The sequence below is a fragment of the Sceloporus occidentalis genome, unplaced genomic scaffold (assembly GCF_023333645.1).
Source record: "Sceloporus occidentalis isolate IW3139 unplaced genomic scaffold, rSceOcc1.0.p SCAF_7, whole genome shotgun sequence".
NCBI lineage: Eukaryota > Metazoa > Chordata > Lepidosauria > Squamata > Phrynosomatidae > Sceloporus > Sceloporus occidentalis.
Window position 1 is genome coordinate 71,696,142 of NW_028316987.1, and position 14,525 is coordinate 71,710,666.

At 37.2% G+C, this 14,525-nt stretch overlaps 1 protein-coding gene across 3 annotated transcripts in view; it reads left to right on the forward strand.

The window, feature by feature from the left end:
• Positions 1-14,525, forward strand: part of PTER (phosphotriesterase related) — a 91,346-nt gene that overhangs the window by 23,559 nt on the left and 53,262 nt on the right. For 2 of the 3 annotated variants that reach the window (XR_016281951.1, XM_089533310.1), the window contains exon 4: positions 5,492-5,632. Coding sequence is in view for 2 of the 3 variants with exons in the window: in XM_089533310.1 (XP_089389436.1) it covers positions 5,492-5,632 (141 nt within the window). In the remaining variant the exon portion in view is untranslated. Of the gene's footprint in view, positions 1-5,491; positions 5,633-10,571; positions 11,023-14,525 lie in introns of those variants that run through there. The other variant, XM_089533308.1, reaches the window with a different exon arrangement.

The following is a 14,525-nucleotide window of genomic DNA, read 5'->3' on the forward strand; positions in this document are numbered from 1 at the left end:
GAGAAATAGCAAATACTGTAGTTACCTAAAAGTGCTTTTGCTGCACATAGATATCTTTGTCTCTTTTGTTCATGCCTGTCTAAATATTAGACTTAATGAATTAACATACATTTCTGTGGCAAAGATAAGACTCTATAAGATGAGTTGCTAGATGAGCGGGGAGTTTTTTACTTGATTGCTGAAATATGTCCCAATGTATTGGTTATGACTAACAGGCCAATCCTGTACACATTCATTTGGTAGTGACTTTTAGCTTGTTTCGTAGGGCTTGCTCTCAAGGAAATATAGGCAGGACTGTGGCATAGGCCAATCTGTATGTATGCATACAGGCTGAAGTAGTTCCTGTGTTCCTTTATAAGAGTGTAGGTCAGAGGGAGAGTAGGTCAGAGTGTTTCTCCAATGTAAAATGTTCCAGGTTCAATCCCTGCCATCTCCAGCTAAGGCTAGGAAGAACCAGAATGGTTATTTTTTGAGACTATAGTACCCTGTTTTTTTCCAGTAATTTGGCCAAGTTCTAGAAAGGCCCTTGTGTTAGTTTCTGGAAAGCTGCTGCCAGTTTGTGTAGACCATACTGGGCCTAATGGATCAATCTTTGGCTTAAGACTGCTTGTTGGGTTCCTGATTGGTAGCTAATCCAGTCTGCCTGCAAATACAAGTTTATCCACTTGCCATTCTAACCAGCTTCCTATTCTCCCACATGGATCATATCTAACCTCCTGCCCAGGTCTCTTTTATCACTGCAAAAGTATGTACAGTATATCTGTCATGTACATAGCCTTGAATGGCTGAAGGAAGAGAGTTTGTTTCTTTCAAGGAAAATGTGAGATACATGTCTTCTTCCAAATTCTAGCAAAAAACTACAACAAAAATTCCAATAGAAGAAACCCTAGCAAGCTACATTACGTTAGATGAATCTTCTGTTACAACAGCAATGAGAGATTATTTATTCCCTCTGAAAACAAAAACAGTGGTGCACATATAGGTGGGAGGTTACTGAATTCTGTTTCTCTTGGCAGATATGATCTGTATGGCCAAGTCAAGCTTATACGACCTTGTGTGGTTGATTAGGTGACAGATGTTCAAGTATTGACTAGCAGTATTGAAGCCTGGAAGCTGTTTGTGGTTAAATGACTATCATCCAATTGGTGGGGGTGCAGTATAGTCTGTGTAGAACTGCAGCAACATTAAAATGCAGAATTAGTTGGTGGATTACAATCTGTGTTATTTCATAGATAATAGGACCATATGCTGCAGGAACCCAAAACTAGTTTTTCTGCAGAGGTTTTGTCCATGGCATCTCTGCTTCAACACATGCTTACACACTTCACATGCACATACAACATGGCTCATCAAATTAATCATTCTTGATGTTTTTGATTTTCAGATGTGGACTCTAATAACCCTAATGTGATACATGTGTTATTGAAATAGCACTATACAAACACAAGAGGCAGGTATTAATATCCTCAACATTTGCAGAAGTACAAAAATAGTGCTGGTGGTGGGGAACATAAAGCAGTTGAACGTTGCCACACTTACTGCCTAGCCGCTGTACCAAGTATTGCATGCTAAGAGTTAAAACTGCCTTTCTCTGCAGACCTAGAGAAAGTGCATCTGATGGAGATCATGTTTGAATGTTTTGAGTGGGCCCTTGTGAATGCACAGAAAAACAGGTTGAGAAGGAGAATAGAATAGAACCTCTTGGAGGAGATCATGGCTGGCTGGAATTCTAAAGTGCTCCAAAGATCATGCATGTCTACATGTACAACTTACATCAGTTTATATCATGGCTGCCTTGCCATTCATGCCTAGTCATATGTGAAATACTGGAAGCCTAAAAGAAAAGCAAAGAAAGAAGTCCAAATCTTCTTTCACATTGCAAATGCTTCCCTGCAAATGATTTGGTTGCAAAGGATTCTCAATTGCCGAGCGCAGCCAGGCTGGTGGTATTAGAACATGCTTGATTTCAACAAATCCCCCTATGTATGTATGTATGTATGTATGTATGTATTTGTAGAAGACCTCCAATATGGTCCTGGTGACTTGTAATTCAAAAACGCCATGACAGTATTTTCGTAGTCATACCCAATAATGAAATGTTTTTGGTGGCTACAGGATTCATCAAACCAATAACAGAGAGCCACTCCTCTTACACAGCATTTTGAAAACCCATTTGTTAGTCTCTGATATTGTGTAAACCGTGAAGACTCTTTAAAAAGAGACCCAGGAGGGGTTATTAATTACAGTTTGCAATAATGAGACTCTTACTGCTGACAGTTGTGTTGGAACAAGGGTTTTCTCTCACTCATCCCATCTGTTCCTCTTACTTTATCCTGCTGTTAAGTCATAATATTGAATTTGTGACATCAGTCATTTCCATAGTAACAGACTGTGATGCAATCACAACAAACGTTTATTAGTGTGGTATTAAGTGGAAGGACTAAGTAATGAGAATTCTTATTTTGAGTTAAAGCCTGCATTTTCATTAGTAAAATATTTCCATGTGGTGTGGAGAGAACCACAAAACTGTAATTATACAAAACTGTAATCCCCATTTACTTTTTTTTTTTGGGGGGGGGGGGTTATTTTGCTATACACCATTATAGGGGTTTCTCATACAAAGACAGCCTAGTGACATTCTCGTGCAGCCAGACATATTTGAATACCTGATAACTTTACAAAGCCATATCAGTGTAAGGGCAATGTTTCCTGCCTTCCTGTTGAATGAATATATAAAAGATCCACCAGAACAGTTGGAAAAATAATTTCAGTGTTGGCATTTTGCTGGTAGTAATAATGATGAAAAGCCCTCTCTGATTAAACAAACAAACAAGCTTCATTTATATACTGCTTCATACCGTCTAAGCAGTGTCTAAGCGGTTTACAACTGTAAGCTAATTTGCCCCCAACAATCTGGGTACTCATTTTAGCAACCTCAGAAGGCTGCAAGCCTGAGTCAAGTTTGAGCCCTTTTGCTGGTCTTGAACTCGCAACCTTATGGTTTTGAGTGAGCGGCTGCAGTACAGGAATTTAACCACTGTGCCACCAGGGTTCCTGATTAAGTTTAGGCTTGTTTTTTGTTTGTTTTTTAAAATCCATATTAATGCCAAGTTAATAAGGTAAACATTTTTAAAAATTCAATTTTTACTAATACCACTCACAGCATATAAAAAATTGATGTTTCCAGTGAGAGTAAATTTTAAAATATTTCATTAACCAGAAGACAAAACATATTACAGCCTTATTAGAAATGTGAAGGTCTGTGCGGAGACAGAACACAGAAATTCAGGAAAAAATACCGTTTTTTCCCTGCCCTCCCCCAAAAAGCTCCCCCCCCCAAGAAATATTAGAAAAATGGATTAAACTATTTAAGACAAAATTATTTCTATAAATTATGTAGCAGGAACACTTTTATGTAGTATTCAATCATTATATAGTATCAGATTATTACAGTTTCTGGTTTTGTTTTCCTTTTTTTCAAATGGTGTTTTTGGGAATAAATGCTTTATGTCTGCTTAACTCTGGAGAATTACAGGAGACAAAAATAATTTTCTTTTACTGTGTTGATTTTTCTTCCTGCTCTAAACATACTGGCAAAACCAAAGGGGTTCTGTGTAGCTTAGGATGTTGTAGCTCTATTTGTTACAAATAAAATAAATAAATATATAAATAAATTCTGTGACTTAAGTAGTCTCTGAATAATCTTTACATTCAGTGTAACAAAAGTAATAACTTTTTAACAAGCAGATTTATACAGAATACATTTTATGTTCCTAATGTAGCAAAGTTACTTTTTATCTGCAATGGGAGGTAATATTACTCTCCCCCCCCCCTCATGTTTTTCAAATATTTCTATTTTGGGGGGGACTGTTTTCCCCATTTTTTTTCAAAATTCCTGGATGTTTTACATTTCTGTACTTTATAAATAAATGCATGTTCTTTTATTTGAAATGATCTTCCTTAAATAGAGTAGCAACTTTTGATTACTTTGTCTAGATGTAGCAAAAGAACTCTAAATATAATATAGGCCAGCTAAATATTGGGAAGATCAGATTTCAGTGACCTGCATGTTAATCTTTATACGGAGCTTTTTCATTTAGTTAAAAGAAATAAGCTCTTCACAACTAATCCATATGTTGTTCATTAATTAATCAAGATCTTTTCACAAATAATAAATTTAAGTGATTTTAAAATGCAATCACTTTTAATCTCCCTCCCCCAAATATAGGTTGCACAGATCCTATTCTAATTAAATGTGAATGATTCCAGCCCACTCACTTTAAAAGTATTTTATCTTCTTCCTTATTGCAAAAACAAAATGACTGGCAATAGGAAAGTCTTTCTGAAGTGTGCATATGTCTTTTCTTCTTTATTGTCTGAATCTTGACTGTTGCTGGTAATGCAGATCATCTGGAGTTTCACTGGTCCACACACGTTAGAAATGCCACCATGTTAAAAAAATGTCAAGAGGAAGATCAAGAACCTAACCTGAAACTAAACTCAGGACCTTATCACACTGGATGAATCCTGCTCAGAAACGGAATTTAAAAGTAGAAAACCCATGCGAATGTGGGAGGTTCTTAAGATGACGTTCCTCTTAAACAGAAATAACGTGAAAATAAAGGAAACGGAAAGTGGACAAAAAGGACACCTTTTTACTTTCAGGATCTTCCTGCAAGTAAAAGGTGTCATTTTGTCCACTTTCCGTTAGCTTTATTTTCGCATTATTTCTGTTTGGCAGAAACACATCTGAAAATCATCCCGCATTTGTGGTTTTTTTTTTCTGTTTCTAAAATCCTGCTTCTGAGTGGGATTCATCTAGTGTGATAAGGCTCTCAGATTCTTTGGAAACAGATTTGCAAGTGTTTTGGCTGTATCATTGCCTAAGTGAAAATACATTAAAAAATATTCCTTACTTTCATAAAATATAGTGGATTAATTGCAAATACAATATTTCCTATTTTTATTATGTGTGGTGTTTAAAAGTTTCCTGTTCATTGGCTGTCATGCAAAGTTGCTGAAGACTTAAAATGATACAGGAAGGAAATCAATTGTGATGACAATTTATCAAGTTAATTTATTGATTAACTTATTGCCGAAAATAGCAGTATTTGTAAACATGACTGTTTCAGAATCCCTGACATTGCTTTAATGTCATTTTTATAGAATTAATAAGTTTGGGAGACTACCAATGAATACCAGGTGCTGTGGGCTGTAGGCTATATTCCAGAGGAAGGAACTGGCAAAACTACTTCAGTAGGATGTCTTGCCATTCCACTATGTGAATGTCATTTCACATTCCTTGCCTAAGAAAACTCTATAAAATTCATAGGTCGTCATAAGCCAAGAGGCAACTTAAAGACAGACACACAAATACACAAACCAGTATTTAATAAATTTGAAGACTGTCAGCAAAGGAGACCAAAGGGTGTGACCAATTGAGATAAAATGGTATTAAGTGCATTTAAAGCATGTATTGTGTCTTGTACAGGACTATATTTGATGAAAAGAAGCTGTTGGAATTTGCTCGTCTTGGATGCTACTTAGAGTACGACCTTTTTGGAACAGAATTCATTTTGTACCAGATGGAGCCTGATATTGATATGCCAAGTGATAATGAAAGAATATTAAGGTATGTGACACATTGCTGTAATACTTACGATACAGAAAAAAAATGCTTGAGGTAAGCACAGGCTGAGTTTGGCAGTCATTTGCATCATCATAGCACTTTAATGTGCAGGCTTTCTGTGGATTGTACTGTACTTTAGCCACGAAGATATAGGACACATGTAACATTCCCAGGCCAAGATCTTGTGCAAGAGTAAGCAGAGAGTAAACCTCTACCAGTGTACCTTATGTGCCTTTGGACTTCTGGCTGCACAGTTGCAGTTTAACAGTGCTGTAGCAGACCCCCATGGCCATTCAGTAGTTAAGGGAGTTTTAGGACTTCCAGACACTGTTGAGCTGCAGTTGCCATCTCTTTACCAGAGCTTGTAGAATACACGAGTGATCCAGGAGGACAACAGCTGTTCCTTTTCCCTGTTTTGCAATTTGCCGCCATATGGTGTTCAAAAGATCACTATCCCCAATACTGATAGGCTATGGGTGTTCACCTGGCAGCATCAAACCACAATTGTATGCCACAGCAGTTGGGGGTGGATTACAGAATTAAGTACTGAATGCCTCCTTCTGCGGTGACCAAAAAAGTACACACTTCTGTAACAGGATGTGACACCAATTTTATCTCACCAGCAGGGTGTTAGTCCTAGTTTCTAACTCAGAGATGTTCAAGAATTTTGTTCAGTCTACATTTGGAAGCCATTGTGGCCCTGGAGACCAGGATTTGATTCCCAGTGCAGCCATGAAACCCACTGGATGACCTTGGGCAAGTCAATCTCTCTCAGCTTCAGAGGATGACCATGGCAAACCCCCTCTGAAGAAACTTGCCAAGAAAACTCCATGATAGGGTCACCTTAGAGTTGTTATAAGTTGGAATCGGCTTGAAGGCATACAGCAACAATAGCAACAACAAGCATTTGAAAGAAAACTGATTACATTAGCTTCTCCCAAACTAATGGGGAGTTTATTTATTTAGAGCCATCAGTAAACATGGCACTTTACATGAGTGACTTAAAATTGTTGATTCACAGTTCCCTGCCCTCTGGTTTATATTCTGAAAAGGCAGGTAACACACACAAAAATAGAGATGGCAGTGTGAGATGGAGATTAAGTTCAACAGAGGCTGTCTGCTGTTCTCTCCCTCCAAGATCAGAGCAGTAGCTGTTGGAATGAAGGGAGGGCTTCTCACCAGCTGCTGGGTCAAGGCATGATGGAGCTCTTCTTGGCTGATTCCACAGTTCCAATATCTTGTGATGCTTTTTAGGGCTTTTGAAGGAGGCAATGTGTATACAAATAAAGGTCTTATATTTTAAAAACATATTTTTACTCCAAAATGTATGCAAATGTTCATGTTGATTTATTTGAGGGACTGGGGAGATAGCACCTGGAGATAAATGTAGGAATAGGATAAAGCAAACTTTTGAATGGACCCATGTGAAACTGAGATGGACTGAAAATAGTTTGTGCTATGGTATCAGAATTCTTCCTGCTCTTTTCCAGTAGTCTTAATCATGGACAAAACCAGATGGCATGGAAGCACAACCCGCCTGTTTCCACATAGGTCATAACAATGTCCCACATAATGTTTGGAGCATTTAAAGAGCTGCTGTGGGAGGAAGGAGAGTGCAGAAATCAGGTCCCATTCAAGAGTAAAACAACTGAGGTGAAACCAATTGGAGCAGAAAGGGCCAGCTCTCCTTCAGGTCTTTTGTTGGCTCTTCTTCTATACCTTGTTTTGTAGAAAACTGTCAAAACCCACATTGTAGCATAGAGGCTGTGACTCTGTACCTTGTAGTTTGGCTTGATGGGTAAGAGCTGGTACTGATCATGTTCTGCTGTTACCGTAGCTTTCTTCAAAGCATGCACATGATACAAAAGTTACTTAGCATTAGTTTTAGTTAGAACTAGCACAAAGAGAACCTTGTTTAAGGCTGCTGGGAAAAGCACAAGAGAGTTGGTATGCATAGGGAGGAAATGTGTTTTAAGCCATCCAGACGGCTCCTAATTCTACTAACTATTATTACATATGCATTGGACTTAAAACTGTACTTTTCCCTTATCCTACTAATACCTAATTCACAAAATTATAACATGTAAAGTAAAATGAGAATTGGCAAGAATATATATTTCAAAGGCATTTCCAAAAGAAAGAAAAAAGTGCTAGCTCCTAAGTTATTGGCATAGAATGCCTATTAGGTGACAGTCTGTAATAAGCTCACTTTTATATGGGTGAGGATGCTTTCAAATCAGGGAGCTTGATCATATGACTGTTTATCCCAGTATAAAAATAATAATAAGTTTTAAAAGAGGTATAGGTAAAGGCATGAACTGCATCAACCTTTTCTTGTCAGCGTGCTCACAGTGACTTGAATTAACACTTCATGAAACCATTCCCAGAAATTCTGCTGCTTGGCATACACTGGAATCAATTTTGTGATGAATAGAAGTATACCTTAGATATATGTGATTGGAAGTGAGGCAGGTAGAAAGACTGTTATCAGTAATGTCTCTGCTATTGATTGTGGCCATAGTTTTGTTCATTTCACAATACAGTGTTCTTTTTTTCCTAGCCACAACAATTTCTTCATAATTCCTTCCTCAAACTGACATTGTACAAAAGTGGCAGTAGGTTTTTACAGGGATACAAGATTGCCTTTTCCTAGAACAGTGTGTGTGTTTATGCTAGGAATGCCATTAAGCTATTTGTGTGTGTGTGTGCATTCAGTTTATTGTTGCTGAGCATACCAGGGCAACTGGCAAACTACTGTTAATTTATAGTCAGCACATGTCTGACTTATATTCATCATACTCATACAAATCAAACTGACCTCTGTGTCTGTTTCTATAAACATTGGAGGGGGAAGGTATGTTTTACGGTTAAATCATGTTTAGCTCTACTACCTCTGAGTGAAAGATTGTAAATATTTGAATTTGCATTTGCATCCTTAAATGTATCCCTTGAGAAAGGATAGTTATACGCAAAGATAATTTTTCACCAGTTAATTTCGACAGAATGAATTTGAGGGTTTAATTTTGTTCTGGTACAATTTGACAAAAATTGGATGTGCAGGATTGTTTCCCCTTCTTAAAAGCATGTTATTGAAACTAGCAGGTTTCTCTATTTTAATATGTTCATCCAAGTACATTTAATGGTGGGTCAGACTAGTACCCTACTATTAATATTTTGAATGCTTATTAATGAGAATGTGGTATTATATGAAGTCTCATTGATAATATTATACAGCTGTTCTCGTTCAGTTTTGCACCATTCTTTTTGAACCACCCTGTATAATGTGGACAATTCTCTCATTGTTCTGAATATATTCTGCCTTGATGACTGTGTTCATTCTGATAAGAAAGTTGGCTGTCCCAAAGTCATCCTTTAAATCTGTGTTTGAACAGGAATGGATAACTACAGAATTCTATCCACTGTGTTGTGGTGGCCTTTCTTGACCTAAATTGAGTGTATTAGTTAGCAGCTACCCTATACCATAAAGGCATCAGGTCCTGTCTGATCTTGGAAGCTAAGCAGGGTCAGCCCTAGTTAATATTTGCATTGGAAACATCAATTAATAACAGGTGATGTAGGGTATATTTCAGAAGAAGAAAATGGCATTCCTTGCCTAAGGAAACCCTATCAAATTCATGGGGTCACCATAAATCAACAAGCAACTTGAAGACATGCACACACACATACACAGTCAGCAGCTAGTGGGCACCTGCTATAATGACAGAACATTTCCTTCCTCCTCCACATTGGAGCTCTCTCCCACTCAAAATCTGTTCCTAAGGTTTTGTCCAGCCCTCTGGAACAAATTTTGAGAGTGTAGAAGGGAGGAGGAATTGCCCCATTTGGATCCCACTTTCAGTATTTTAAAATTAATTTTAATTATTTTTATACTGCTTTTAATTTTTTTTAAAAAAAAACCCTTCTCAAGATGGTTATTTAACAAAAGGACATGCAGGAAATCAGAAATTCTTTTGCTAGTAGGCCTCATTGATGAAGATAATAAAAGGACACAAGCACAGAGAATTGCATCAGAAAGCATACTTATATGAATATGCCTGTGGCGGGCTATGTATTGTGTCAGGCAGTATCTTTTCAACACATCTGTATTTATTCAGTGACTTGTGTGGGGCTCCTAAGTCACAGTGATACAGGATTCATGCACAGAAATGTGCATAGAGATATATTTTTTTGGTTTAAAAAAATGGTATTGCCAAACCCCAAGCATTATTTACAGGTGTGAAGTTGAAAGCTTTCATGGCCGGCATCCATGTTTTTTTGTGGGTTTTTTGGGCTATGTGGCCACGTTCTAGAAGAGTTTATTTACAGGCATTGCCATATATTTATTATGAGGCTTGGAAATGTGTGACCATCCAGATGTTAGATTACAGCTCGCATCATCACCTACCATTGCCTATGCTAGTAAGGAGTGGTGAAGGGTCACAATCCAACATGATTGGGAGAGCCATATACTGTTTGTCTCTGTTCTAGGAGGCGAGGGACATGGATCATTTTCATGTGTTCATTTTATGACCCTTTTCTTACACCTTATACTACCCCTCTTTCCCATTCCATTCTCGGCTCTCACTATATATAGCTCCTCTTTTGTCTGTTTGTTTCCCAGACAAACTGAATTTTCACTTGCTTTACAGAACCTGTTATTTGCAAGCATTTTATAATGGACAGTTTCTCCATGAACACGTTCAGTGCTTATAAATATTCAATTGTATCACAACAATTCAACTAACATTTGGGCATGCAGTAACCAAGGCATTTTTGGTTTCCCCCCCTATATAGGCCTAATCTCCATCCCTTTTAAACACACAAAATACAGGGCATTTCTTTAAAACAGAATTTTAAGACTGTATCCAAGAACTATTTGCACATTAATACTAACTCAATATCAAGTGTGCACTGACAAGTGTGTATTGTTTGTGTTTTGTAGGATACGGAGGCTGATTGATGAAGGCTATGAAGACAAACTTTTAATTGCTCATGACATACACACAAAGAATAGATTAAAGAAATATGGGGGTCATGGCTATTCTCATATACTTGAAAACATAGTCCCCAAAATGCTTGTTAGAGGCATATCTCAAAATCAAATTGATAAGCTATTGGTAGCCAATCCTAAGCAGTGGCTGACTTTTAAATAGGAAAATGTAAATATTATTGTAATCAGATTTGCTTCAATGAAATTGGAATTTGAAATCTAAATATATTAAGGCGGGAAGGGCTTGAAATATTAAGAAGACTCCTACAACTCTGGTAATTAATTGATTCTTACTAAATGCTATAGTATACCTATTGTTTCCAACTAATCCAGTTGCATACCTTTTGATCCTTGCAGGGGTAAATTGACTAAAACACAGTTGTACAATCTTAAAGGGTCATTTTTTAATATTGTAATAGTTTAATTCCATTTTAATTGTCAGTTTTGTAAGTTTTTAATTGTACTGTGTTTTTAAACTGTAAGCAGCTTTGAGTCCCAATTTAGGTGGGACAGCAGGATAATAATAATAATAATAATAATAATAATAATAATAATAATAATAATAATTTAAATTACCAATATATTTCCTTGGCAAGTGAGGTTGATTCTATCAAATACCCATTAGCCTTGAAGATGGCCTTGCATCATGCCATGCAAGAACCAAGATCTGTGTAAGAATCATGATGGTGCTGTTCCAGTCGAGGGTGGGCCAAAGCACCATGTTTGGAACCCTAATCCTAGCTGGAGTTCATTGAGTTCCATGTATTACAGTTAAAGCTTCTACACATGCACAGGAACTTTAGTTTTCAGTGGAACATTTGCAGTGTGTCAGGTGTTTTTCTGGAATTCCTCTGATAATCATGTGGAGCTGTGGCAGAAAGGGAGAGATCCCAGTGTGCACATATCAGCTTGTCTTTGCCATTCATAGGCTGCTGAGTGAACACAGATGGATCATAAGGTTGTAACAGCATATTGCTGAAGTGGCACTTCTCAAATAGTGATCTGAATGCTGGAGACACATAAAATATTGGTCTTTTGAAGTTGCTGCTTTAGGAATCTTCTAGCACAGCATCATGTGTGTTTACCCAGATGTTCAAAAGTTCCAAATAAATATGCATAGTATTGCAACTTAAGGTTTTCTAACTAACAGTACAGCCATATCCATACTTACTCATGTAAGTATGGATATGGGGCTAAGTGCTAAGTCCCAAGTCGGTATGCATAGGATTTTAGTCTGAAATTGCCTCTCTCTGAAAAAAATTGATTTTTAAATTTAATTTTAAACTAATTATCCATCTGTTCTTTATTTAATAAATAGGATTTTTAAAATTGTGTTTAAATGGCATCTGCATAAAATGAAGTACAACCATTGAGGTATAAAATTATTTCAGTGGAATTATCAAGTCAAACATATTTGTAAATACCACTGTAAGAAACAGAATGGGAAATATCGAAATCAGTAAAATGGATGCAGTTGAAAATACTTAGATCTCAGTAAAAATGAGTGGCTGCAACCAAACCCTCAAGTTCATCAGAGATTCCTGCACTTCTGTATTTGGTGTAGAAGAAGAGACCAGGTAGATTCATTCCCTTGTGGAGTGGGTAGTAGCCTGGGGATGAAAGCTTGTAGCCATAACATTGGATAGGAACCCATTAGGCCAGTTAATACAGGGAAGTGGGAGCAGAGGAAAAGGCTGGGAAGGAGAGTTACTTTTCTGGTCTGCTTCTGGTATAAACCCTGATGTAGCTTTGGTTGTTATACAGAATGGGGTCCACTTATGGGGGGAGGGAAGCATATGTATTCCATGGGCCATATATGGCCCTTGGGAGCGAGGTCTAATGCAGCCTGTGGGACCCCATTGATCCCCCAGCATCCCTCCCATATTTTTGACCAAAAATACACTGAAAGTCTATGGGACCCCTTTCTGGGGCTATCAGAGACTGTTTTGGAGAGCTTCCCAACCTGCAGTAACCCCCAATGGTCCAAGGAGATACATCATTTCTCTTGGTCTTCCACAATGGTAGCTGCAAACTGTATGCTGTAATCCTCGACAGCTCTAGAGGAGTCCAAAACTGTGTTCTTCCCTAGCTTACCTCCTTTTTAGCAGGTTTAAACATGTCTACCTCTGCATCTTATATAAGTTGGTGTATCTGACAATACCATTCCCAGATATGGGCGTACTCATACATCAGCAACATTGAGATCACTAGACTTATTCAGAAGTAAATTTTTATGAGTTTGTAGCTAAGTAAAAAACGTTATACTTTTTTTGATGTGGAGATTTGCAAAAATCCTGTTCTTTTGTATAATCAAAACATGTATCCAAATTCCCATACGTTTTAATCAAATGTTATAAAAATTATTGTGAAGAGACAATACCAAAGGTCAAAATATGTAATAATAGTTTAATGAGCTAATGTAACAAAGCCTATGTTTTACAAATCAATTAGTCAGAATTTGATTTTTTAAAAGAAACATTTGACATTTTATTATTTTTTGTGATCTGAGACAAAAGTTCTGATTTATCTAAACAAAATGTGATACCTGTTTTAAAAATGAAAGGCTAACATCAAGTTTATGACTCTCACAAGTATGCCCACCAGTAGATATCCTGTGGCAATAAAATCTTCATATTACTTCATGTTGTAGGCCACAGTTGAGAAAATTGCATATACAGTACAGGATTGTTCATGTATACTGGGGGTCATTTTCATCTTTTCAGAATAGTTATATCTCAAGCTGCAGTTGAAACTTTGCTGGCTTCCAGGAAGAAAACAGGTGAACGTCCTTTGCCTACTTTTCTGACTCTTATTTTGCCTTGAAAACTTGCTATTCTTCTTTGTGGTCTCAGTGAATCACACAAATGGGTTTTACTGCGTCTGTTCAGAGCACACTGTGCAGGCACAGTTAACCAATTGTGTGAATTCACCGATGGCCACTAGAAGAACTACAGTTACAGGTAAGCAACCTGTCCTTTAGCACTGTGGAGAAAAGCTTCCCATATTTTACCATCAGTTGTGAAACTAGTTGGTCAGCTGTGTGTGATATGGAATTCTTGGCCTAAGTTCTTTGCAAGCAATCTGAAGGAGTTTCAACTTGCTACATGAGAATGGTGAAGGAGAAGTGAACTTGATGGAATGAAGCTTTTCACCATAAAACAGCTTGGCCACCATTGTAGTAAATGAAGTTAGGTGTGTGTTTGTCCAAAAAATTGGTTTAATGTATAGTCATGTTGAACGGATGTAAATCATTGCCTCAGGCTCTTACACTATTGTCATTTTCAAAAGAATGTAGGTGGAATAATGGAAAACAACCATCTTTTGAGGTATGTTGGCTTGCAGTGGGAGGAAATTCTACATAGATGGAATGGTAGAACATCCTTCATGGACCTGTATGTCTTTTTTAAAAAAGGGGGAGATAGTGGAATAATGACACAATTCAACAATTCATTTTAGAGAGAGGATTTTCTACCTTGGCTTAGAAATATTTTGGAATGAAAATGACTGGATTATGAAAGAAGTGAAATATATTTTGGATACTTTGAACATACAGCAAACCTTTTTTTTCAAAATGACATTTGTTTATCCCCCCTTCCCCGGAATATTCTATTAAACAATGAAATTGGGTATGTAGCCTATTATTCTTTCTATATAAATAAATGTTCTGGTAGCAATCTTGTACACGCTTACCTAGAAGTAAATCCCATTGAGGAAGGATTTACTTCAGAGTAGATGTGTATGTGATTGCACTACATAGAAGCTTTGTATTCACTGCAGATGATCCCCAACATCTTGACCCTATAAATGGTAAACATATAGGTAACCCATTTGTTTTCACTTTGACGTAAATGCATTTAGAAATGCATGTGCAAAGCATACAGTATCAAAAAAATTCTTCACAGAGGA